Source organism: Drosophila mauritiana, chromosome 3R (assembly GCF_004382145.1).
Source record: "Drosophila mauritiana strain mau12 chromosome 3R, ASM438214v1, whole genome shotgun sequence".
Taxonomy (NCBI): domain Eukaryota; kingdom Metazoa; phylum Arthropoda; class Insecta; order Diptera; family Drosophilidae; genus Drosophila; species Drosophila mauritiana.
Window position 1 is genome coordinate 3,165,834 of NC_046670.1, and position 25,050 is coordinate 3,190,883.

The 25,050-nt window shown below is 44.5% G+C and overlaps 1 protein-coding gene across 1 annotated transcript in view; it reads right to left on the minus strand.

Annotated features, from left to right (window-relative positions):
* The window catches only part of LOC117144739, a 95,903-nt gene that overhangs the window by 5,572 nt on the left and 65,281 nt on the right, over nt 1-25,050 (minus strand). Inside the window, exons 4-15 of the mRNA XM_033310091.1 lie at nt 24,026-24,164; nt 23,878-23,947; nt 23,453-23,563; nt 18,357-18,563; nt 18,144-18,289; nt 17,854-18,004; nt 16,085-16,215; nt 15,853-16,012; nt 10,793-11,041; nt 10,057-10,182; nt 7,494-9,503; nt 4,823-4,957 (exon numbers count right to left, since the gene is read on the minus strand). Of these exons, the coding sequence (XP_033165982.1) occupies nt 4,823-4,957; nt 7,494-9,503; nt 10,057-10,182; nt 10,793-11,041; nt 15,853-16,012; nt 16,085-16,215; nt 17,854-18,004; nt 18,144-18,289; nt 18,357-18,563; nt 23,453-23,563; nt 23,878-23,947; nt 24,026-24,164 (3,635 nt within the window). The remainder of the gene's footprint in view (nt 1-4,822; nt 4,958-7,493; nt 9,504-10,056; nt 10,183-10,792; nt 11,042-15,852; nt 16,013-16,084; nt 16,216-17,853; nt 18,005-18,143; nt 18,290-18,356; nt 18,564-23,452; nt 23,564-23,877; nt 23,948-24,025; nt 24,165-25,050) is intronic.

Consider the following 25,050-nt stretch of genomic DNA (forward strand, 5'->3'; position numbering starts at 1 on the left):
AAACCAAGAGGCAAGGAACTATTTTATGTTTTTACCACAACGCCATTAAACCAAAGCCGTTATAAATCTTTATAAAAGTCAGTTTATACGCAGTGCCTACTGTAATAACCAAACGACATGCTAACAACAGGCTGTAATGGTAATGGGATGGTAATGGATGGGTGGTGCATGCAGACTGTTGCTAATTTATAAACCTGGTCTTGTTGTCAGCCAAACGCCAAAGTTGCAAATCAATAAATATTCTTTGACTGCCGAATGTTGCTGTGCCAAATGTTGACGAAACTGCGCCGCTGGCGAAATTGCTCATTTATGCATGGCTGCGTCTAAGCGAACACATCCGTGCAAAGCACACACTCCAACTTTCACCCACCACCCACCACCCACAGCCACCCACTGCCCACCCACTTTTAGGTGGGTTGTAATTGCCGGCACATGACTTTTGGAAAAAGTACAAATATATGCTCGTAGCTGTGTGTGTGCTCAGCCATACAGCGCGTTCAAAATGCGAGGGCCGAAAGTTTTTGCTATTTCGATTTGTATAGTTTATCGAGTTTTACCCGGCTAAAAGCATTTCAGCCACGCGTTTTATTTTGCATGCCATATAGGGGGGGTTAATAAAAATGAATTCAACGCAGGACATTGAGCGTATTATAACATTTCATTCAAAGCATCCAGCATGTCGGTAACTTGTTGGCTTGAAACAATGCATTTCAATCGCCGATTAAGATATTCAACCAATGGAAAAGCGATTGTGTGAGCAGCAAATAGTGGAAAAATGTTAATTAAATCTTGTACTACTGTGTATTGGTATTTCAATTTGATTATATCTTGCAAAAACTTTGAAAGGATTGACAGATTATGGCTTAATAGAATTACATTTACCGAAAGTTCAAGGCTTTCGCTTGTGGAAAAGTATACATGCCATGGAATGAGTTATAAACTTTTGAAACTGACTGTATTTGCATTGCACTCGATGAAAAAAAGGAAGGAAGAGTGGAATGCTGACTGGTTGGCATTTTTAATTTTAATTAGATCGGTCTAAATGCCTGGCAATTGCAGCCGGCAAACGAGTCCTGATTTAGGACAAGGCATCAATCATGGAACCTATTTGCATGGCCCAAATCCCGACGGTTTAGCCAAATTCGAAATTAGGCACGCACACAGTTGGCATTACGCCACTCGAATGGGATTTGGTAAGCTGGTGCTCTATTAATTTCTTAACGCTCATCCGAGCAGATAAATAAATTGTTATTTAATTTCGTTATGCTCATGTAGCGTTTAAATGATTTATGAATCGATGCGCATATTGGCGAGCGAGTGAATTGAATTAAATGCCAAATTTATTCATTTATTCAATGTCATGCCGGGGAGTGGGAATGATTCATTATAAATTCATCATTCCGTTTGATGCTCAGCCAAACGACACCACATGGCGGATACGTAATTCTCAATTCTCATTTATGGCTGAATGTGAAGAATTGGCACTAACCGGCGCACCTTTTGCATGTGGGCGGCAACATTTTCGAATTATCCAGTTGGGCACATACAGCAAACACACTCCGATACATCCGTATCCTTATCCTCCGTCCGTTCCGTCCGCTCCGTCCGCTCCGCCGGCGACAAATCCCCAATCGCATCAGGCAGCCCGACAACACAAAGGGCATAAAAGGAACAAAACCGAAGCGAGCAATCGCTTGCCAAATAAAATGTATATTTGGCAACCAGGAAGAGGGCACTTGAAACCGAAACACAAGTCGAGATGAGATGCCAGAAGAAAAAGAAATTTAATTTAAATATAAGCACACTGGCGTAATGAAATTTTCACACTTGTGCAAATATTTACCAATAAAACCACCTGGAATGGTGTGCCGGCAACTGGGGGCCCACCTCTATGCACATGCCCCGACTTAAGCGGATAAGCCAGGCAACCGAGCCAGGAGCCTCGAGTCGGGTGGAGTCACTCCTCCGTGTGGCAGGCAGCAGAGCTCAGTGGCTCCACGGACCTCGGTGGCAAACTATCCTCGTATCCCAACCACCAGGAGCGAGTCCTGCGTGCCGCTCATAAGCCAATTGTTTGCATGGGCTTCATTTGGATGAGTGCAGGCAGGACCTGGCTGCTCTCCTTCCGGCTGCCTCATCCCCTGCCTCCGCTCATGAGCTTAATTCGATTTAATGCTCCCGTTTGAGATATAAATGATTCGATGAGATGATGAAAAAGTGGATTGGTTAAAATGTATTGGGAATACGGAGGGCACTGGGAAAAATCATGAGTGCTTACTCGGAGAAGGAACTAGGTTTTATAGGACTAATCTATTGAGTAAATGCTTAAGATACAGAAGATACTTCTATTAAGGCAGGCCTGTATCCAACGGATTGCTGGTATTTAGTAGATATTTCTACTTGGCACCTGTGGGATACAGATACTCCTGCTTTTTCTGCCAGTGTAGGCCAACGTGCCCATGTGGCTTTCAAGGCAGGAATGCGTTTACACAAAGTAAGCATAAATAAAGGAAACGGTGTCTGCGTCTGGCGCTCCATTTCAAGAAAACGAGGCAGACAGCGGGAGGCAGGAGGCAGGAGGAGCTGGCTGTCATCTATTGCAATGGCGGTCACATTTCCCTACCGCCCGCCTTCGATCCGCGATCCACCTACATACCTACGTACAAGTATAATTTTATTTTACTTTACTTCGGCTCACTTTCTGCACCGTTGTCTTTTGGGATATTGTATTCAGATAAGACATGTTTAATGTATTTTTCCATGTCGTACAGTAATCGTTTATATTTCGTGCGCCTGGGCTTTGGGCCCGAGCTCCACGACGAGCTTCTGTGCGAGAGTATCAGGAGCTATGGCTCCGGTGTCTGCTCGCTTTCCGCTGCCGCTTTTGATACCTTGTTACCGTGCGACCACAGGGTGGATGTGTGTGCACTGAGAGAAACGCAGTGAGTGGTTCGCGTGGGAGAATTTATACCCTCACAACTATTCTGGTTGCTCGGGGAACTCTAGTTATGTACTTTTTGGCTGTAAATTTTTCCTACTTGTGAATTCATTTGCGTTTCTCTCAGTGCATGTGGCTGTATGCTGGCGGTATAATGTAACTCCTGGGGAATCTCTGTGTGTCAGTTTAGCATAACAAGATATTTCTTTTCTCTGTTGGGGTTTTGCGTTGCCATCGCTTTTTTGGCTAAAACATGAAATTGATTATATTTACATTAATGTGGCATCAAGTGTTGCCATTGTAAAATGTTCCTGCCGCCCATCCAGTACATCCTATATGTACATCCTATACACCTCCTCTCTGCTCACCTGACCGATTTCATTCGGCTGTTGGCAGAAAAGCTTTTAGATTTACCAAGGTGCAAATATTGACACCTGGCGGGCAGGTGTAGGTGGATTGCACGCTCGCAAATTAAGTCGCCCACACAGGGCCATCTTCCAGAATATCCCAGCTCGTAACTGGTAACTGGTAACAGGTAAATGGTAACTGGTAACGGAGCTGTCATATAATACGCCGGATAAGTTGGCCAACACTCAATCCATCGCACACTCGTGATATTGGAGCCACCTCCTCCTCGTAGAAGGCCTCCATGGAGCGCATTAGGAGATGATTGAGTGGATTCGATGTCCATGCCGTTCAAATATGCAATTGTGCAGATAAACATTACTGGCTGACCAAGTGTGGACAGTACTCGAAGCATAAGTAATACATAACTCTCCGTGCGGTGCGTTTAATAACGATGATGATGATGATGATGCTGGTCAGGTAGTGTTGCCATTCGAATTGCTGATGCAATAAATACTGGCATGCTGGTGCATAATTCGACTGACTTAATATGGGACAACAAACGATGTAATATCATTACGGATGCGGAATAAAACTATTAACCCGTCTCCTTCTTAAAGCAAAAGTGGTGGGCTAATTAAGGGACTTACTTGAAAGTAATGCAAATTGTTTAAGTGAGTAATTATTGGCAGTTGTGATAGATATCTCGATATATTTTCACAATTTGTGCATTTGGAATAGGGGAATCTTGGATGCTCTCGTCATTTGGAAATCACATTCAATTGTTTTCGCCCATCAGATGAAAATTAAATTTATGCAGCTCAAACCAATAATTCGATTGTGCATATTAGTTGGGGATATTGAATTATTATGGAATGCTATTAACATGCGGTATCACAAATATGTTCTAACAAAATGTTGTCGATAGTAATTTCTGATTACGTATTAAACATATAAGACATTTTGCTGAAAATCCTATACTGCCAGTGTGAAGTAAGGCTTTTATAAGCGTTTTCCAGGTATTTTTCCACCCATCAGATTCTCGAAAAACAAGCACTTTCACACTTTTTACCTCGATTGTCGCGAGAGCGGAAAAACTTTTAAAGAAAATTAGCGTCAAAGTTGAATAACAAAGCATGAATAAGAAATCTTTGTGACACTACTTCGGCTAGCCAGGGATGTTGGATGAAGGGATCCCAAATGGAGATGGGGTAGGGAATGGGGGGAAGTGGAGTTGCAGTGTCGCCCCAGCGTAAACAAAACTCGTTAAATAAAAGAGCAATTGTACTAACAGCGCCAGCAACAAAAACAACAACAGCGACCGGCAACAACAAAGAAATGAATGAAAGAATGAAACTAAAACGGTTAAGCGGAATATGCAAATACTTGAATGACTTTTTAAAGGTGAAATGGTGCTTAAAAAGCCATGAATGCTTCTCCGCTCCTGGTCTAGCCAAAGTTTCCCCTCCTCCCCCCCTGCACCCAAGCGAAGCGGGAAAACTTTGCAGTAGTTTTCCACTCCATTTTTTGTACTCCTACCTGAACGCTTGTCCGCCTCATTGATGGGCACATTCTCGAGGACAATCGGCTCCGAGCGGCCCTTCTGATTGACGCTGTAGACGACCAGGTGCAGGGCCGGATGGGCATCGGGATAGTAGTCCATGGGCATCAGATCTGTGCGGGGGGGGGAAATTAATTAGTGCCACGATTAACTCGTTTTCAACTCCAAAATATGGTATTAAAACCAAAGATTGCTTAAGAAGAAGTTATTTTACTTCATTGAAAGATTAATGATTTCAAATATCATGTAAAGGTGTCTAATAGTATGCTTTAACTATTATTTAACAGTTTTCTGATCTATGTTAACATTCTTTACATATGTTATTCCTTAAAATGGTCCCTACTTTCTGCTTGATGTATTTAAAACTCTAGAACACTGGACTAATAACACTAAAGCTGTCTAAGAGCGGGCATTTAGCTCTTATAACATATATAAGTATTTTCTAAATATAGTACCTTTCCCCCCCTGATGTTTTACGGTTTTATGTCTTAATTTAGTGCAGGGCTGGTCGGGGGTCATCGTGGATCATTAATTTAAAACTTGTAGTGCTCTGTGCAAACTTCATTAGGCAAACAGGCATTTAATTAGCACGTCGCGGTGCGAAACTTCGGTCGCATAAAATGAAAAGTTCCCGGTTGCAAACTGCGTGTGTTTTTTTTCCCGCCCAGCCCTGCTGCGCTTTTTTCTGATTTTCCGATTTTCCGCCTTTCTGTTTTTCTGTTTTTCCGTTTTTCTGGTTTTTCTTAATGCGCGCATCAAAAGTTTTGTTTGTGCCCGTGCTCTCCTTGCACCGATAGCAGCTCATTAAAATGGCAACTACCATTGCACAAGGGCGTTTCGCAGGGTGTGGGTGCTAGGGGGCGTGGCAGGACTAATACGCATACATTGGCAGGCCGCAGGGACAAAAACAGCACCCCCAAAAACCGCGCCCAACCCCCCTCCCAATCATCGGAAGAGTCGTTAACACGCCTGTCTAACTAATCGTGACTTTACGCTTCGTTTGACTTTGCAAATATCGCCGAAACCCCTTAACCCCGGAGTCATCGATATGGTATGGAATAGCTGGCTGGAAAAGATGCCACTGCAGCCCTGAGCAGCGCGCTGGGAACCGGGATCAGATCGGGCCATCTCGCCCGTTGCCAAGTTGCCAACTTTAATAATCCGAAATGTGGCTCATTAACTCGCCTCATGCCCGCACAATCAAATGTAATATTATAATTTTCGGCTCCCTGTTAACCCCCATGATAAATCTTGCTTTTTCAACAGCTCGATTCCAGCTTTCTTCTGCCCTCCCGCCCCCCGAGGCAACTAGGCCACGCCCCCAGCAGCCTCCTCCTGGCAGCATTCTATTTCATCCAATTCCCCACCTCAAAACGCCATTGGCATAAAAGTTTTGCTGACTAGCTAAAATTCATTACAACAAAACAGGCAACAGCATGTGCCAGCAATGGCTGAGGCACAAGGATATGAGGGGGGAGGGGGGAGATGTTGAGCTGAGGTCCTGGCACCCTCAACTAATTAATCTGCGTAGTGCTAGCTCGCTGACTACACGGCGAAAAATGACGGGATAAGCACATAAATCATCTTCGAAAGGAAGTAAAAATGATTGAAAGCAAACTTCATTCAATGTATTGTCTAGTTGAAAACATACTTTTAACTTGTGCTAGCAAAAATTGATTACACTATCAAGAGCAATCCTTCGTTGGAAATTAGTTCCTGGACAACACTTAAGTACTATATATCCTTAATCAGCATCAAAAAGTATTAGTAAGCAATATTTCTTTAATCAAATATATGGCTGTTTTAGCTTACTAACTTCTCAAGTATTTCAAAACTCATTGAACTAAAAATTACCATAAAAAAAGTGACTAAATAAATTCAAGCCCCTTAATCACAGAATTTCTTTCAGTGCAGCTATTCCTCGCCGAGCCGCAGGATTTTCTCCTTGTCTTGAAGCCAACGCGCAATTTCGCCAGCTCAACTTTTTGCTCAGTTTGTTACTTTGATTTGTTTTTGTTTTAGTGTTTGTTGCTGTTGCTGCTGCTGTGTTCCTGCTCCCAGCTCCTTGTTCCTTCTGCCTTGGTCCTTGGTCCTTGCTGCTGCTGGCCGCATAAAAGTCAAGTCCTTAGTTTGCGGCTTTCGCACAGCACTGTAAATATTGTACGACCAACACCCTGGCCTCGTGATTTCTAAGCCAGCCTCATTTAAATATAATAATACATAAGCATCGTGTAATAAAACATTGCTCCGGGGCAGCGAGAATCTGCGGAAATATTGGATTTCCCCGGAACCATTAAAGGCCAAGCAATTGAGTTGCCCGTTTAGAGGACTATTTAAACAAGTTATGTTAGCGGAGATTTTGTTTGAGACTAGAGCCACACATTTAGAGGAATTAAAAAAGATATAATATCTGATCTAACATATTGTAAGCCTGCTGCTATAAAGAACTTAGCAATCAGTAGCAACCTTGTATTTATGTATATCCCGCCTAGTCATGGACTATTAACTACGTTGAGCAAATGGTATAAGTTCTATGATACGCCAAGTATATCCTTATAATACCCCATCCTATAGATAGCAAACTAAGCACTTATATGTCATCTTTAATCATCATTAAAACCTCCCAAATTAGGTGGATATAACTCTCACCTGATAGATCGATCCGGAAGACGGGCACGTCCATGTAGGTGCTGCTCATGTTGAGCCTGAGCTTCTTGGTCTTGGAGTCGTAGGCCTCCAGGAAGAACTGCTGCTGCAGTCCGCCGTCGTATCCTGGCATGCACTCGAGTTCCATGGTGGAGTAGATGATGTTGTCGTAGTTGTCGAAATTGATGGTTCCGCCGCCCGCAAAGCCATCGTGTCCAGCCCCGGTTACCGCCCCACCTCCCAGCAAGCTCTGGGTGACTACGCCGTTGCTGAAACTATACTCCATGCGTGAGTAGTCGAAATGGGGAAGCTGCCATTCGGCAGCGGAGTCGGTTTGGGTGGCTTTCTCCCTAATGTGAGGTCCTTCTGTTGTCCTTTGCAGCGGGGTGGCGGCTGTGGTGTCGGATGTGGAGAGAGCCACACTGGCCACAAAGTCATCATCGCTAACATTGTACATATCATCGACCTCGCCGTCGTCCTCTTCCTCGACGTTGTCCTCCAGCGACTCCAGATCCAGCTGCTCCTCCAGGGACAGCATGTGCACATGTTTCGCCTGGCCATCCACCTCCTCCACAGTTTCGTACTCCTCCAGATCGCCCGGACCGTCGGCCAAGTAATCGGCGTCGGTGGCTAGCTGGGCAACATCTTCATCCAGGTCTGCGTCGTCATCGTGGGCCCCTCCACCCTCGTCCTCATCATCCTCCTCGTCATTAGTCTCTGTTTCAGCATCCATCTCTGCTCCATCATCGTCATCATCGTCGTCGTCCTCGTCACCATCGTTGTCGTTGTCATTGTCAGTGGAGTCCTCCTTGGAGGACGGCGCCTTGTCCTTGACTCCCGCTGCAACTGCACCTTGTGCCGATGTCGCTGCTGTTTCCTTGACATTGTTGCCGCTAATTGCTGCTACCGGCTGGTTGCTTATTTGCGGAGCATTCGGAGGCAGCAACTGTTGCTGCTCCTGCTGCTTCTGTTTGTCTAGGATGGTTAGGGACTTGCGAGAGCGCTTAATGTTGCTGCCACTGGCGGCAGCAGCGGCATCAGCAGCAGAAACATCCTGCTCGATCTCCACCGCCGCCGTGGCAGTGGCTGCCAATGATGCAGCCGAGGATGCGGGTGGGGAAGATAATGATGCCGATGTGGATGCCGCCGCCACAGTTGCCAAGATGTCATTTGCTGCCAGTCGCTTCCTTCGCCTCAAACTCGAAGTCGAAGCTGCATAATGATGAATTATATTGCTGTTGTGCTCGTTTGTTGTTCCCTTCAGTTGCTTCAGCTTTTGCTGCTGCTTCTGTTTGTGCATGTTTTTCTGTCGCTTATTAAAATACTTTGCTGGCTGTTTGCCACTGTTACTCTTGCTGTTGGTGTTGCTGCTGCTGCGGCTCCTGCTGCTGCTGCTACTACTACTGCCTTTACCTAGATGCGACGTTGATAAATTTGATTCTGCCTGCTTCCGCTGGCTGCTGGTTATTGATGTTGCTGCATGCAGCTGATGTTGCTGCTGCTGTTGTATCTGCGGGTCTCGGCTGGCACGCCGCATTCGCTGCTTCGACGACTTGGCCGGCGATCCATCAGGCTTGCTATCGCCACCGGACTTGGTTGCAGTGGCTTGGTGCTGCTGCTGCTGCTGCGACTGCTGCTTCCTCTGGCGCTGCCGCTCGATGGCCGCCAGTGTTTGGGACGGTGTGAATGATGTCCGCTTCTTGAGGCGCTGTAGTTGCTGCTGAGTGAGCTGCTTATTATTGGATTTGGCCTGGCCGGCACTGGTCCTGCCCCTCATATTTTTATTGGCCACATTGTTCCGGGCAGCTGCCGGGGCAGTGGCATTGTTATTGCCGCCACTGCTGTTATGGCGCTCACGTACGTACTCCATGTGCGGGTAATTCGACTCGTGTCTGCCGTATTGTGTGGGCAGCATCTGATTGGCATGCATTGTCGTCTGATTCGATGAGTTCAGCGAGGCGGAGGTCACCACATACGGCCGGAGTGTACAGTTTCGCAGTGCCCCCGGCTTGGCTACAAAGATCGAGTAAGCGAAACCAATCAATGCCAAACAACATTCGCAGCATTCGTATTATGTTGCAGGGAACAAATGCGATTCAAAAACACAGTGGTACTAACTACGGTAAATGGATCGTTTTCCTGGCTCAATGCCAATTTAAACTTGGCCTTTTTAGACAACTATTTGACAAGGAAACTGATAGGAAGATATATGCACATTCGGCTGTCCGCAAGTTATGCCTTTGTATTGTGTTAATTTCTCATTAATCGGTGTGGATTTCATATTTTGTATCAATATCTTGCCATCAATAATACTTTAGTGCTTGTTAAATGATTGCATATGATTTAAAGTGGCTAAAATTGTAATTTGGCTAAAACCTGATTTATTGTCTGAGTGACTAGAAGTTAACTAAATAATGGTATTGCATGGGTTTTTGGTTATAAATTAATTAAATGCAATAGCTATGTCTACATCAATTATATTAGATCGAAGTTGGTGGGTAAACTTTAGAATTGATTTTTACTTAATTTAATAGTTCCTATTTGTTTTGAAGGCAGTGGAACTCACCTGCTGGCACCACCTGGAACACACACGGATCCGACTGTTTTCCAATGGCATTCCGGCCGTAACAGGCCAAAGTTCCGTAGTCCCGCTCGCCTTTGGGCGTGTAGATCAGCTCGCTGACGGTTTCCACTGTAAGTAAATGGGGGACAGACTACAGGTGTAAATTGCAATTCGGTTTGGGCGTTTATTAAATTGGGCTTTTTGGCCAAGTTAAATGAAATAAGTTCTGCTTGCCCAAGCAGCTCAGTCAAGCCAACTGGGTCGGCAGGAGATAATCCAATTTGCGACCATGCGGTGCGAGTATGTGCATGATACGAGTGTATTGATAAAAGTATCTGCAGCCCACAGCCACAGCCCCTATTGTTCAGATACACAGGTGTCTGCCACCTCTGGCCGCACTTAGGCCTATGCGAAATGCTAATTTCTAAAGCCCGCTCAAGCGCAAGCACATGCAAATGCCTCTCCATTGCACTTTCACCTAAGGCTGCTCTAAACTATTATGTAATGGCTGCAACTAGAGTCTGTACACTCACAGAAAAAAACCATTTGAGAATTCCGAACTCAAAATCAAGCCAAGATCGAATCATGCGTTTGTAAAACTAAGATCGAGATCGAAACGTTCTCTGATTGCAACTGCGATTGATTTTGCTCTCATTTCACTTTTAGTTATCTACATAATAAGTCTGTACAATAATGTTAAAAGTAGCTTCTTGTATTTTTTCTCAGTGTATGGTCTCACCGTAGCTCTCGAAGTGCGTCTCGTTGGACTCGACGACCGTGCGCCTCACATCGCTGGTGGTGGTCATGGTGGGGTCCTGGATGGTGGCGTAGTGGCCGGAGGGCACCTCAAAGTGCTCGCCGCTGGTGGAGAAGGTCCATTCGAAGTCGATTTCGGGCGGGTCCGAGTTGACGCGGCACGGGATGGGCACGGCCTCCTCCAAGGAGGCTCCAATCACGGTGATGGAGCTGCTGCTGCAGACGGGGGCATCTGTTGGCGACACGATTGGGAGATCGAATTTAGAATGGAACTGAGAACTGAATCGAGCCGATTGGGTGGGTTATTTGGGGGGAAATGCAAAATAATGAGCAGCTGCAATTGTCCGATGCTGCTCCGTCTATATCAAGTATTTATATTGCAAACATTTTGCTGACAGGCCGGAGGAATGGGACAAATGCCGGTCGAATTGACAGCTCAGATTTTCAATTTAAGTAGAGCAGCTGGCGTTCGCTTTTTCCTCAGGTGTGGGTGCTAAATTGAAGCTTCCTAACTCGGAATTTATTCTTAGACAAGCGTATTATGTTACTGCCCTGCTCAAAATAAAAACAGCAAATTAATGGACTTAAATAGAAATAATATCAGTTTCAGAAATATTAAAAATATAACAAGCCATAAATAGTTCTCTGGCTTATAATTAAATATATATGTATATATTGTCTGTTAAGCTTCCGAAATTGGTTCTCAGATTTAAGCATTAAGCCCCGGGTAAAAATTTTAGAAACCACACTGCCAGCCCGTAAGTTTGGCCACAGCTTAATGGCGGAGTACACCCCCACTTCCACTTCCCACTTGACTCATGATTTATTCAAAGTAAACTCATTTTGCGTTTTTGGCTAGAAACGATTGAACTTGAAATTTTATGTCATACACAAGGCATGGCAAATATGCGTCCCCCACGCCACCAAATTCCCACGCAGGCAAAAAGTTTTGGTAGCAACTTTTGAAAACTGCGCCAAGTGTGCGATGTGGGTGGCATCCTGCGCTCCTTGCTTGCCCCGTGGCAACGGAATCCTGTCATAAACAACACGGCAACGGCGAAGCAACAGCCAACTGACAACCAAACAACAAAACAACCAAAAGAACGCGGCAGACAACACACGCAGCACTCTAAGCACCTGAAGGCATTTATTACCCAAGCCGCAACACTTTCTGCTGGTTTTATTAAAAATTATTTGAAAAGTTGGAGTGTGTCCCGCTGTGGCTGAAAATCGTGTAATGAGTTTGTATACAAATATTTGTACACGATGCATAAACTATGTCTTAATCTCGAATCGGTGGATTGGGAATTCGGATAGATAACTTGGAAACTTAAAACGCACTGTTTAGTAAGATATTTCATTCTGAATAATATAAGCTGTCTTAAACGGCTTTAAATTTCCATTCTTTAAAGTCGCTCCCAATTCGCATGCTTCCTCACCTGGATGGCGCTGGCACTTTAATGGCCATGGCCACACCGATTCCCCGGAGCACACGGTGCAATTCGCTGGGAAAACTCTGGCCAAGAACTCGGCACGGTCACAAACCAATTAGATGGCCAAAAGGAGGAAAACCCCGTAGCATTGTTTGCCGAGCAACGACAGAGCCAGGCGAAAATTATGAACTCCAGCGCATGCCACCCCTTGTTGCTATGCAAATTTGAGAGGAAGTGCCGCGAATCTGCGGCACAAGTACGCAATTCGGATTATTATAAACATCTAGGGGGATAGGGCTGCAGCTGATTGCTCAGTTTTATATTATGTCCCCGTTCCCCGCATCCCGTCCCACATTATACTTTTACGACAGCATCAATTTCGCAATCGTATAACGTCAATTGTGACCTCTGCTGATTAATTTCTGGAAAGATATGAGCGAACTGCTGGCAGCCGTAAATCAATTAATCTCAATCGCGGTCCCACAACAAAGAAGCCCCACCCCAGGCATGTGGAGCTCCCCCCCATACCGTGCCATAGCGTTCCACACGACCCCCTGCTAGCCCAGGCTATCTCATCCATATCCAATCAACCATCAATCCCGCCACCCAGCGGTATGTAAATGTTTACGTGGCGTATGCGCGATGCCCGTGTAAATAGCCCACGTAGTATTTGCACAGCAGTCGGTGGCGGTGTATCCTTATGCATTGTACTCGTATTTACTTTCAATTATCGTAATTATCAAAAAGGGTACATTGGGTATTCAGTATTCAGTAGTCAGTAGTCAGTTGTGAGTATTCGATAATGGCAAGGCAGAGCAAACGTTTGCTGATGTCTTCGTTTTCGATTTTCGTTGCGAGCTTCCTTTTTCCGCCCGTGTAGCCCGTTGTGTTTCCGATTCATTTTCGATTTCACATCCCCGTGCTGATGCTGCGAAAATTTTGTTTTCAACGAACTCAAACAGTTGTAGCTACTTATTTGAGTTCGGAGGTCGGCATCCCGACCATTTCAATTTGGCAGCTGTGCAGCGAGGCGCTTAAATCGGGGATAATTACGCATTTTTCGCCATTTTAATTCAGTGTGCAAAATAATATTCCCCAGTTGGATCATAACTAAACCGAACTGAGTTTTGTTATGGTTTATTTAATAATCAGAAATTGTAACCAGATGGTAGCAAAAAACTCGGCATAAATCCTTTGTCATTTTAGCACACAAACAGTGTTGAAGCTTAAAATCCCAAACAATTAATTTAGAATCAGTGCAGCGAAGCGGTCAAATCGCAGAAAATTGCATTACATTTTTTAGTTTCATCAACTAACTAGGCGGGTTCGGGCTTAAATGGCATCAAAATATTCATTTAACCGGTCAATTAATTAAATAATATTCGTTAACCTGCCCTCTGCGCATGTAGGACTGCTGCTCTGGTTTTCTCTTGAATTAAATATGCGAAATAAAAATTGAATTCAATATCCCTGGCGCACCTGCTGAACGTGTGTGTGTGTGTGTGTTTGTGTGCACCCACCTGTCCGCCTGACCTTTCCCATAATTATAAATGGTTTAATAATGACTGTGGGCTTCGATAATAAAAGCAGATCATTCATTTTTATTACCCTCATGTTGAACCCTCCCCCACCAACTGACACGTTAAGTTCAGTTCCAGTTCCTGTTGGGGGCCAAACTTTTGGCCCCAATGGAAATTCAAAGGGGGGATACTTTATGGTAGCATATGCATATTTATGCACAGCCAACAAACCCAAACACATACCCCTTGAATGGCGTGGTATTTAAGCATCATTAATTATTTAGAAATACAGTCGGAAGTAAATGCTCTATAGCGGTAATTGAGACATTTTCAATATGTGCACACAAAGGCACCGAGCGGCGTTTATCGGCCATTTATTTTTGTGTTTCGTTGTGCCTGTGATTGTTGTCCACAAATTATAATTACACACACTTTCGGGCCCGAAGTGTGAAAGTTGGCTAGCCAGCGCCAGTGGGCCAATGTTGTAATGGGCCAATAGGGTAATGGGCCAATGGAGTGGAGCATGCTAGATGTCCTCGTCAAATCGGAGCTGTGACAATTAGAAATCAATTGAGTTATCAATTGATTGGTTTCAATTTACACTTGCGGCCCGCTTCTGTTGTTATCAACACAAGCAGCTGCCTGTTTGCCTGCGACGGTAATTGGAGTCCATTAAAATGGCTGGGGATTCCACAAAAGTGTCAATTAAGTGGGATGGAGCCATGGGAACTATGACAGGTGTGTAGTATTCTACTCCGGCCACTTGATGTTGAATGGCACTCGATTAGCTTTTATTAGGGCCAGAGTTTCAGCTTTAACGGTTTAACCAGCCATTGTGGACTCCAAGTTATCACATATGCAATGGTAGCTGCTCCTCCAAGTTTTCATAACGCAAACTATAATTAGCACTTCGAAATACGTGACTGTAGAAAGCTACAGTCGAGTGTTGCGACTATCAGATACCCCTTAACAGGAGTAGGGAGAAGCAGCTAGGCATTTTATCGAATTTCTTTTAAAGTATGATCAGATCAACTGCATTTTTCATTGAAAGGTTAGGCCCCAATGACTTGTATAATGCTTTTAAATAAAATATTTTTGTAATAAATTATTGAACATATAGAAAGCATATTTAAGGTTAATAAATATACAACCATCTATGCCCATTTATATATAATTGTGTGAATTTGCATTGAAATGGGAATATTTAGTTTTTGTCGACCAAAAATTGCAATATTGTGTCGTTTGTTTGACGAAACACACACTCGAAATGCAGCCACGCACAAAGACCCCCATATTTATTATATATAAAATATATTATCTATATGGTGTGTGCCCGATGTAAACGGATGTACATATGTATATGCGATGCATAGTGCACATTATGGCTTTTTGCACAAAATATTTTCTGTCATTTTAGCATACTTTAGTTTTGGACATTGTTGCCATCCTGTGCTTTCGGTGGGCGGAGGGGGGTCGGTTTAGGGCTTTCCAGCAAGGACATTGTGCGATTTTGTCAAGTGCACAGCCGCTGTTGTTGTTGTTGTGCCTGTCAATTTACCATGTGGGCGTGACCCCGCCCACTTATCGGAATGAAATAGATTTGCGAATGCGACAACATCTTGCCCATTTTCTCTCGGTGTGTGTCAATTTGCGCATAAATTTATGCATATGTATTTTTAATGCTCCGCTCCACTGACATCAACTGTCAGCATAATTTTTGTGCAAATTTTCGGTTTCCTTTGTTTTTGCTTAATAATACAAAATGGGATTTTTATAAAGTTTTTAAAGCACCACCGACCTGTGTTTTAAATAAGTAAATTATGTATATTTTGTACTCTGTGTGCTCTGTGTGTCTTACAGTGAAATGAATCATCAAAGGATAATGAGGAAATTTGACATTTGGAGTTGTTTCTTTACTCCAAAAACTAAAGTTCGTGTATTTGTTTAAGACACTACAAACTATTCCATGAAAGGAGAGCCCTTCCTCCACTATCTATACTATCAGTAATTTGAAAATAGCGCCACCTACATCTGAATGTATATATGGCGGTAAATATGTGTAAAATGCCTTGCAGGTCTGAGTTACTTACATCGAATCCTCAAGTTAACCGGAGCCGACTGGGTTTCCCCGCGGTCATTGGCCGCCGAGCAGGCGTAGAACCCGGAGTGGATGCGTCCCACTCGCTGCAGGACCAGGGAGCGGGTGGAGATGATGATGCCCCAGGACACATTCTGGGTGACCGGTTGTCCCTAGAGCGGAATGGCAAATCAGCCGGTTAATTTATGCAAGCTAAACATTTTCACTTGGCCAGAAGGACTCACGTCGTGCGACCACATGATGCGATGCTCCTTGGGATTGGACTTGATGTGGCACTCGAAGTAGACGTCGTCGCCCTCCTTGATGTCGTCCGGACGCAGTGTGGAGCCCAGCGACAAGGTGACCTGCGGCGGATCTGGAAAAGCGTCAAGAAGCCAAATGTTAATAATAGTTGAGCTGGCATTTTAATTGCCTGCGCTAATGTGCAAATTTCGCTGCTCTGCGCGCTTTTTATGCATTCAAATTACCATGCTGCGGGCGGGCTGGTATTAAACATAAATCGAAAAATATTATTGCATAATAAAACGCGGCGTTGTTGTTCTCATCAATCTACGGCCCATAAATGTTAACAACGCAGCGTCGGAACGGCGCTTTAAGCCGTCGATCCAGATCCAAACAGGCTGGCCAGCCAATGGGTGATGGGTATGACAGAAATTTTTAAATTAAAATTGTTCCGCCGCCGCGAGCAACGCCCCAATATCAATGATGGATCATATAAAATATTTAGTGTTTTCGCATCCTTCCAGCGATTTTACAGTATCATGATTGGCTGCGCCAAGGAAAGTTGGAGCCTCGCGAAGGGAAAGCAACAAATTGTTACTGTTATGGCCGAGGAAATGGCTGAGAAGGGGTTAACCAGACTGGAAACTGTAAAGCAGTCGATTCCAGGTAGCTCCCACGCTTTTTCTTTGGGGCAAACACGAATCACGGTCCCCCATTCACCCATTCTCACCCCCTCCTCAATTTTCCGATCAAAAGCGCGGGTCCATTAAAGGCTTAAGTCATCTGCGCTAATCCTTTAAAACAGCTTTTCCTTGTGTATTTGTGTGTTTTTTTTAATTCATATTTCCACGCCCCTTTTGACCCGCTGACGGTCAAAGGGGCGGACAAAAACTTTCTCCAACTTTCAGTTCGCAGCTTTCGCGATGGCCATTCTATATTTATGCCCGAATTTCTCACACATTGCTGGGCACCTATGCGTGGCTTTAAAATTCAATAAATTTATGATTATCCGATGGAAAACCCGGGCAAAACAAAGTGACAACACAAGACAACTAACCCAAGGAAAACCCTAGTGAGGCACGAACTTAAGCCTCTCGTCCCAAGGAACCTAGGGAAGTAGAAGGTCGCGATTGCTGTTGACTCGAAATTGATAATCATATAAAGTCAAATTTATGACATTTTGCAAATATGCGCAACGAAGCACAAAACAGGCAACAAATTTCGCTGCACGTTTTTTATGGCTACGCTAAAAGTCAGCGGAATAAATATTGACATGTAGGCGAACGGCTTCATTCTTGGCCAATTCCAATGCCAATGAAATGGGAGCGTGCTGCGTAAATAAAGTCATATAATTTAGACTTATTTGTATTTGCACAGGCGACTTTGATTTGTGTCCTGGCTGCATTTATGAAAACTCAAAACGCTTTTTTGAAATGAACGCAAACCGGAAACATTGCACTTCGTTCGTTTCTGTCTTAATTTAGAAAAAAAAAAATGGAAAAACCATTCAAATATATGATACTTTCATATCTCCTATAGTTTTTATAAACATTCTAACTACTATGATAATTTAACGCCAAACATTTAAGATGGTTATTTAAATCTGAAATCTAAATGGAAACCAATCATCAAGCAGTTTTTCATAATTATAGCCTAATGAAAGTATTTTATTGGGTAAAAATAACTTGCCCGCTAAAAAATAAACTAAACAAGCTTTCTTCACTTATATTCTTCCTAAGTTGAGTGTGCATTCATAGAGCGTTCCACTTACAGATGACATTCATCATGAGCGAGTCCTCGATGGCCGAGTTCTGCAGCCGTGGGTTGGAGCCCTCGCACTTGAGCATGGTGCCGTCGTCCTCCGGCTGTGGATAGAATGTCAGTGTGGAGATGACTCTGCCATTGCCCTGGCTGGTCGACAACTAGATGGGAGAGATGGGGTGGAATCGATTAGAGAAGTGCCCGCTGGCCACCGGGCAAGGAACTCATAAGTGGGCCTTGCGCCTGGCCAAGATTGAGTTAGAAGCTCGGAGCAAGGGAGTGGGAGGCGGAGGAGCTTACCAAGCCACGTTTGAAGGGCCGATTATTCTGCGTCCATTTGATTTCCGTGTCCGGAACAGAGCCGGCCACAATACAGGTGAGATTGTACTGCGTGTTCGAGGCGAAGACCTTCAACTTATTGGTTAAATTGACTGACGTGGGTTTGACTGTGGGAGTTTAAGGTTTAGGGATTAGGCGTGACCGGCCACATTGGCTGCTCGTTCGTCCACTCACGTAACATCTCGATGCGGATGCTGCGCTCCACGGGTGCCACCAGCTTCGTGTTGGACGCCTGGCAGCGGTACGTGTTGTTCAGGGCGGAACGCGAGATTTGGGCCACCTCCAGCCGGTTCACGGTCACATGGCGGCCCATCGAGACTCCGCTGCCCGCCTCCAGGGTCCGTGTTCCGTTCAGCCAGGTCACAGTGGGCTCCGGTCGACCTGTTGATGGAGTGGGAATTATAAGGTATGGTTTATTTCCATGGTGTAGGTAAGGTAAGGTACAAGCAATCTACAGTCGAGATTAGGCTGAAGTCATGCTTCTTTGGTTCGAAAACGCAACACTTTCACCATGAGTATGTATTTACTTTTAAATATAGCCTTTATTTCGGCAAAGTCCTTTGCATCATGTGACATTTTAAATAAGAGCAATGGATGCATGGAATTTGTACGTTTATTCGAGTCAAACATAAATCGATTTATTTTATTTAGTACATTTTTAATTTTATTTGCAGGACTTAGGCATGGTTTTAAAAGAAAAATGCGAATGTTTACCCTAAGAACTTTGAAATTAGAAACAAAGTAAAACGAAATGCACCGAATTCTGTGCTTTGAATATACAAAGTGAGATTATGGAAAACGTAATGGTTAGTGAAAAACAGATCGTGAATGAGCAACAATAAGGGTGTGCTGTAGTCATAGCCTCGCATTTCAAATTTAAATTAATGTTTAATGCATAAATTAATTTTAAATTTCGTGCCAACTGTTTTTCGCTGGCAGCAAACTTTTCCACTCATGCATTATTAACCCGCCCGTCTAGAGAGAGTTTTCCCGAGGTGGTTTTCTAACGGAAGCGGCGTGACCACAGAGCCGCGTTCGAAAATTTATGACCGAAAAAAGAAGCAAACTTTCAACATTTTAATGATAATGCGCATTTAGCAGTGTGTACCCAAGGCTTTTAAAAAAGGCTTAGCCAGCTTAACTAGCAAAGTTCGGCCACTGGATGCCCGGCATGGATGGATAAATGGATAAATGGATGGATGGACGGGCGGATGGATGGACAGAAAAAGGCCAGGAGGCGGTCATGGGTTCCCCACGAAACGCATAAGCGTGAATATTGAATTAGTTGGTTTTGGGGGACAAATGGGGAGACTCGAAAGTTTTGGGGACATGCGGAAAAACAATAAAACGCGAGGGGGAGAACGGATAAAGGACACATTTGGATACATATTTACTGGTTATTTGGTTGCTTTTACAGAGCACAAAGTTAGAGGATTTATCAAAATATTAGATAATAATCAAAAGCGAATTTCCGAATCAATGACGCAATACTATTTTGCTAAATGTATATTTTAATTCCGGTTTTAGTTAATGGGACAATTTAGTTTTGACTCTTACGAGGGGAAATGCAAAAGAGATTAGCTCAAAAAGCTGAAAGGGCACATGGTTTTCATACTCATTCTTTTGGTCAATTTGATTAAATTTAGTCATGCAAAGTTCGAGTAAGCCAATCCGATTTGGCTACTCCTTGGTTATCAAGTTACCTCTTGTTATCCTTTAAAAAATTGAATTAAAAAAGAAAGCCCTTCTGCTGCGTTACTCCAATTAAAGCTGTTAATTCGAGTAGATCAACCGCAAGAAGGATGCTCAAACGAAAATGGGTTCTCTTATCCACATCCACATCCATGCGAGAGCCCATCTCTACCTGCCTCAATTTGCCAATGAGTCCGAATATTAAATTAATAAAATATGACTCGGCCATATGTGGGATTGACTATCGATTTACTCTTCAGCCGGAAGTGAGCAAGGAGTTTTCTCGATGCAGTTCTGTGATTCTGCAGCCCGGCATTTCAATTGAAATTCTGCAATCACTTTTTCGCTTTGCTGCCATCGCTCAATGCTCGGAGAAAGTGGTAGGAAAGGCATTGCCCACGCTCACATATCAAATGTACGAAAATATTTTTAATCCGTTTAAGTGCCCACAGCCCAAGAACCGCCTTCCTCCGGCATAGCCATTGGGTTTGGTTTGGGCCATTAAGAGAGCCAAGTGAATGCGGCGGAAATGAGCAACAATAGCAACAAGCAGCTGGGGATTGGGATTGGCATTGGCAGACGACTTGGGCTTGGGGCTTGGGGGTTGAGGATTCCGAATTGGATTCGGGGTTGGAGATTGAAGGGCGAAAGTAGCTGATAGCTGGAGTGTGGACTTGGGAATTTACTGCCAGAGTGCTGGCTGATTGCAAAGGATACTCGGCGACAATAAGCCAGCGAGGACACACGCACACACGCCAAATTGCTTGGATCGCAGGATGGCGGGTTGGGATGGGATGGGATGGAATGGGAATGCAGGGATAATAGACAAATAACAGTTTCCCTGCGGCATTTAGCTGGCTCTCACCTCCCCCATCCGCAACTCCAGCCACTTTCTTTCTCTCTGCCACCGAACTCAGCCATTGGAACAGCCAACCCAACCCACCCACTTCCTTTGTGTAATGAAGACAGCGCGTTTGCCATTTGCTAAGCCATACTTACGCTTGTTGACAATTGCTCCGCCGGACAATGCTCCTCCGGAATGGGGGCCAAATATGCAAAGGACTGCGCAACTGGAGCCGGACACAATGTATAACCCGGGCCCTTTTATGGGGCAGCCGGCTAGATTAGCTTTTTATTGCCGGTATTAATTGCTATTAGTCGAAGTTAATAAACTTGATAAAGCAATTTGGCATTTGGCGTTTATCGTGCCCGGGGCTATGATTAGTGGCCGGCCATAAAAATAGCGTCAGGATTTGCATTAGCCTTAATCAGGATGCGAGCACCCGCCGTCCGCAATCGCAATCCCTCAACATCGTTTCATCGACGCCATGTGGCGCTGAAATTGCGATATTAGTTAATTTGGCTTTGAGCCCTTGCCAGGAGCCAAATGAAATACGAGCTTGCATTGCGGTCCTTCGAGCAGCCAACCCATACACTGAGATAAAGGATGGTGTGCCAAATGTATCAAATGGCAATAAAATGATGGAATGGAGATCAAAGGTCGCCAATCAATGTGATTGTGCCTCATTGAAGTCTACAGAAAGAATAGTCGAATATAATTGTATTTAATAGTTCTATGTCAGCATTAGCGAGCAATTTGGCTAAGTGCAGGGGTGGCAATTTGAGGTTGTGTGGGAAATGTTGCATACAAATCAGAGGCAATGCCACCTGCCAAGAAGCGTGTCGCTCAGCAGGTGTCAAAAGGGAATGTTGTCGACGTCGTCGCAGTTTCACTTGGAACCGCCACAGGACCTCCATTCGGCGCCCAGCCCCTCGCAAGCCCCGCTGGGATCCAGCTCCCTGGCAACTGGCTGTTTAGCTCATTCACATGCGGTTAGTCAAAGCGGCGACGTGAGGCACTGCTGGCAAAGCAAACCAAGAGGCGAAATGCCAAGGCGTAGAATGAATCCTTTGGCAGGGAGTGCTGCACCCGCACCTGCCTCTGCAGAGGAGCACAGCTTGCAGCGGAGTCAGCCGGAGCTACCCAACACCACCACCTGGCATTCGAGAGGTGGGGCGAATAATGAGCTAGCATTTGCCAAGAGGGTGCTGCACAAAGCACGAGATCCTTCAGTCGAAATTGGGACACTACTTCGGGCCTTTAAGCCTGATGGAGTTCAAGAACGGCCTCAAAGGGGCTTCTTCGCGATTTCTCTTTGGTATCCGTGAAAGGGAAAGTTGGCTTTAGCAGCGAAGTTTTGTTTTCTCATTACGGCTTTCACTGCTACAACAGGCCTTTTGAAAATGCTTTAACAAGTATGAAGAGTTTAAGTTAAAGTACTTGAAAAATATATATATACTGTACACTCTGTACCGCTGAATATTATTACCAACTTTGCAAGCCAATTGTGCCAGTTCAATGAACTGTATCCACTGGTTGTCTGTAATAATAAACTAATTCCACTATCTGGCGGACTTAAAAACTTTCACGAGCATCAGTAACAAGTTCCACACCATCAGCTGCATTTCAGACTTTAAGCTCTGGGAAAAGCCACACTAAATGGCCGAAGGAAAATGAAGCCCGCAAATCGTGCTGCTAGTTGACATGGAAAACGTCTGGGTTGTGCGCCGAAAATATTGTTGTCAGAAAAGTTAATGATTTATAATGCTGGTCTCGGGCATTCGTCGCCATCGCCAGTTCCGTCGGCTTGGATTGGGTTGGGTTGGGTTGGGTTCAGTTCGGATCGTATCCATGGGACTCAGTCATGCAAGGAGGAGCCCTCGGGCCAAACCAGCGAAGCGAGCAAGTTGTACAAAAATTTTTCACACTTGCCAGCTGAAAAAGACGAGTAAAAAGTTTCGAGCATGCGGGGTCGGTCGGTGGGGAGGATGTGCTCCCCTTTACCTTGGGGACCTCTTTAAAGATTTACGATGCCGCATATGCCTACAGGTCATAGCTTGGCCAATGGATGTGGGTGTGGATGTGGCTGCGGTGTGTGCACAACAAAAGCTCGGCAGACGCTTCAAATTGTTGCATTTTGCCCTGAAAGCTGGCAAACTGGCAGTGACAGGGCCGCAGACGCAGGAGGATCCTTCGCAGACGATGTCCTGGCGTCTGTCCTGGCGCAGCGGCGCTGTCACCGCAGACTTTGACATACATTTATTTTTATTATTTACGATGACTTAGCCCTGCCCCCCACTCGCACCAGACTCGGTCACGGCTGGGGCCTATCTGGGGCTCCTCATCTTTAATTCTTTAAATAGACCGACAGGGTCGAGTGGGAATGGATGCGAACGAGGCTGAAGCTCTTACTAAGGATTGCACGGTGAAAAAATAGTTCATAATTTCTGATTATTTCGAATATATTAAAATAATAAAAATAACTCAATTGAATAACTCAATTCAACTCTACATTATATTAAATTTGAATTTATGGGGGTATCAAATATATAGGAAAGGAGTCTTAGTCCTCTTCATTTTAGATAAGTATTTCATGTTTATTTATCACAGTGTACGACTGGAATCAGTTGCGTTTTTGTGCCGACCTCGCCAGCTTGATAACCTTTTGTCTGAGTGCCACATTTATGTGGCAGAGGGTACGTGTATGCATTGGTGTCGTTTATCATGATTTACTTACCGCCACGCACTTCACATGTCAACACAATATTATCGCCCTCGAGCAATGGACCCACAGCTCCGGCAACATCGCGTCCGGAGGCATCGTACACGAGTATTTGATGCGGAGGAACTGCGGGAGAGCGGAGAAGGCGGAGAAAGTGGAGAAAGCGGGGTCAGTCGTTATAAAAAGGATGCACTAAGAGAAGTTAGTTGCAAGGGCTTAGAATGTCCTTCCATAAGTAACTAGTAGATACTCAGGACGAATTGGTTATTGTGGTTGACTGTTATACTTTTAAATTAATGAGTTCATATGAGTTCATTTGTGCTTGTATAAACAATTTCATGATATTTTGGAAAATATAAAAAAATTTTTTACAGTGTATTTGATAGTGGGCGGCCAGAGAGCTTCCTTTAATGGCGCTGCACTGGGTTTCGGGTACTCACCAATAACCGTTAAGTTAATTCTATGATTACGCGTGGGCGAGTTCTGAAAGTCGACGCGGCAGCGGTAAACCTGTTGAGGAGTCCAATAAAAAACAAACAATAAGAAGGCGCCGTTTCGTGCGGCAATGGAGCAGTTGGAGCCACTTACGCCCTCGTCGTCCAGTTGGATGTTGTCCACCGATAACTTGGCCGGCTGCTGCCCGGTGACGAAGTACGCTCGTGGCCCAAATGAGTTGGTGTCCGACCAGTACAAGGCCTTCTCGAAGGGTCGTCCCCGGACGTCGAAGCTGGAAAAAAGGCAGAAACAGAAAAGCGGAGCGGAAATGTTAAAAGTTGCCTAAGTAGTTCCTCCTTGGTTATCTCTATCTAACGGCCGCAGGGGAACGCAAAAAACGAGTGAATAATGTGAATAAATGTGAATAAGGGGAAGTAAGCCCAAAATATTGACGATAAGTTGTGTCAGCAATCGTCGTCTCCCCGAGCATTTCGAATGTCGCGCCAAAGGTCGTAAATTTTAATGCGATGCGAAAGTTTTCACGGCGTGTGACCTCGCAGGATGACCTTATGTTTTGAGCACATCAAATGGATCGCCCTTGTGGGGGAAAATGACTTAATTCAGTGCTGTCACGAGGTCGTCTCCTTTCGCCACGTTATTGTTTTCAGTTGTATATAAAGTATTATTTATTTTAATATATGACATATCCCATCCCGATGTTGTCTTTCTTAAGTTTAATTATGTTTTTTCTTATCTGAAACTTACGATTTTTCCTTGAAACTGTAGGCATAACTTAGTAGCTAAACTAAGCCGAATAAAAATCAGAATAATGCCATAAACTTGAATACACTCACATGAGCTTACCTATGGCTAGGGCTCTCTATGCAAATGCTAAGTAGCCATAAAATGAAAGTGGAATGAGAGCAGAGCTAGACATGCCACTTAGCACTTAAGCTGAGCTAAACTCTGGAAAACTGCAAACATAGTAGCACATACATAGGTTGGTGGGAGGGGGCTCTTTACAAAGTCTACTTTAAAGCCTCCAGAGAGGCCACTAAATAAGTCCGGCAACTTATTGGCCCAGCTTGGGCTGTTTTCTTTTTCCAGCAAACCATAAATATTGAATGGAAAATTGCAAACCCGACACGCTCAAAAGCGGCCTGGGCATGGGACTGGGT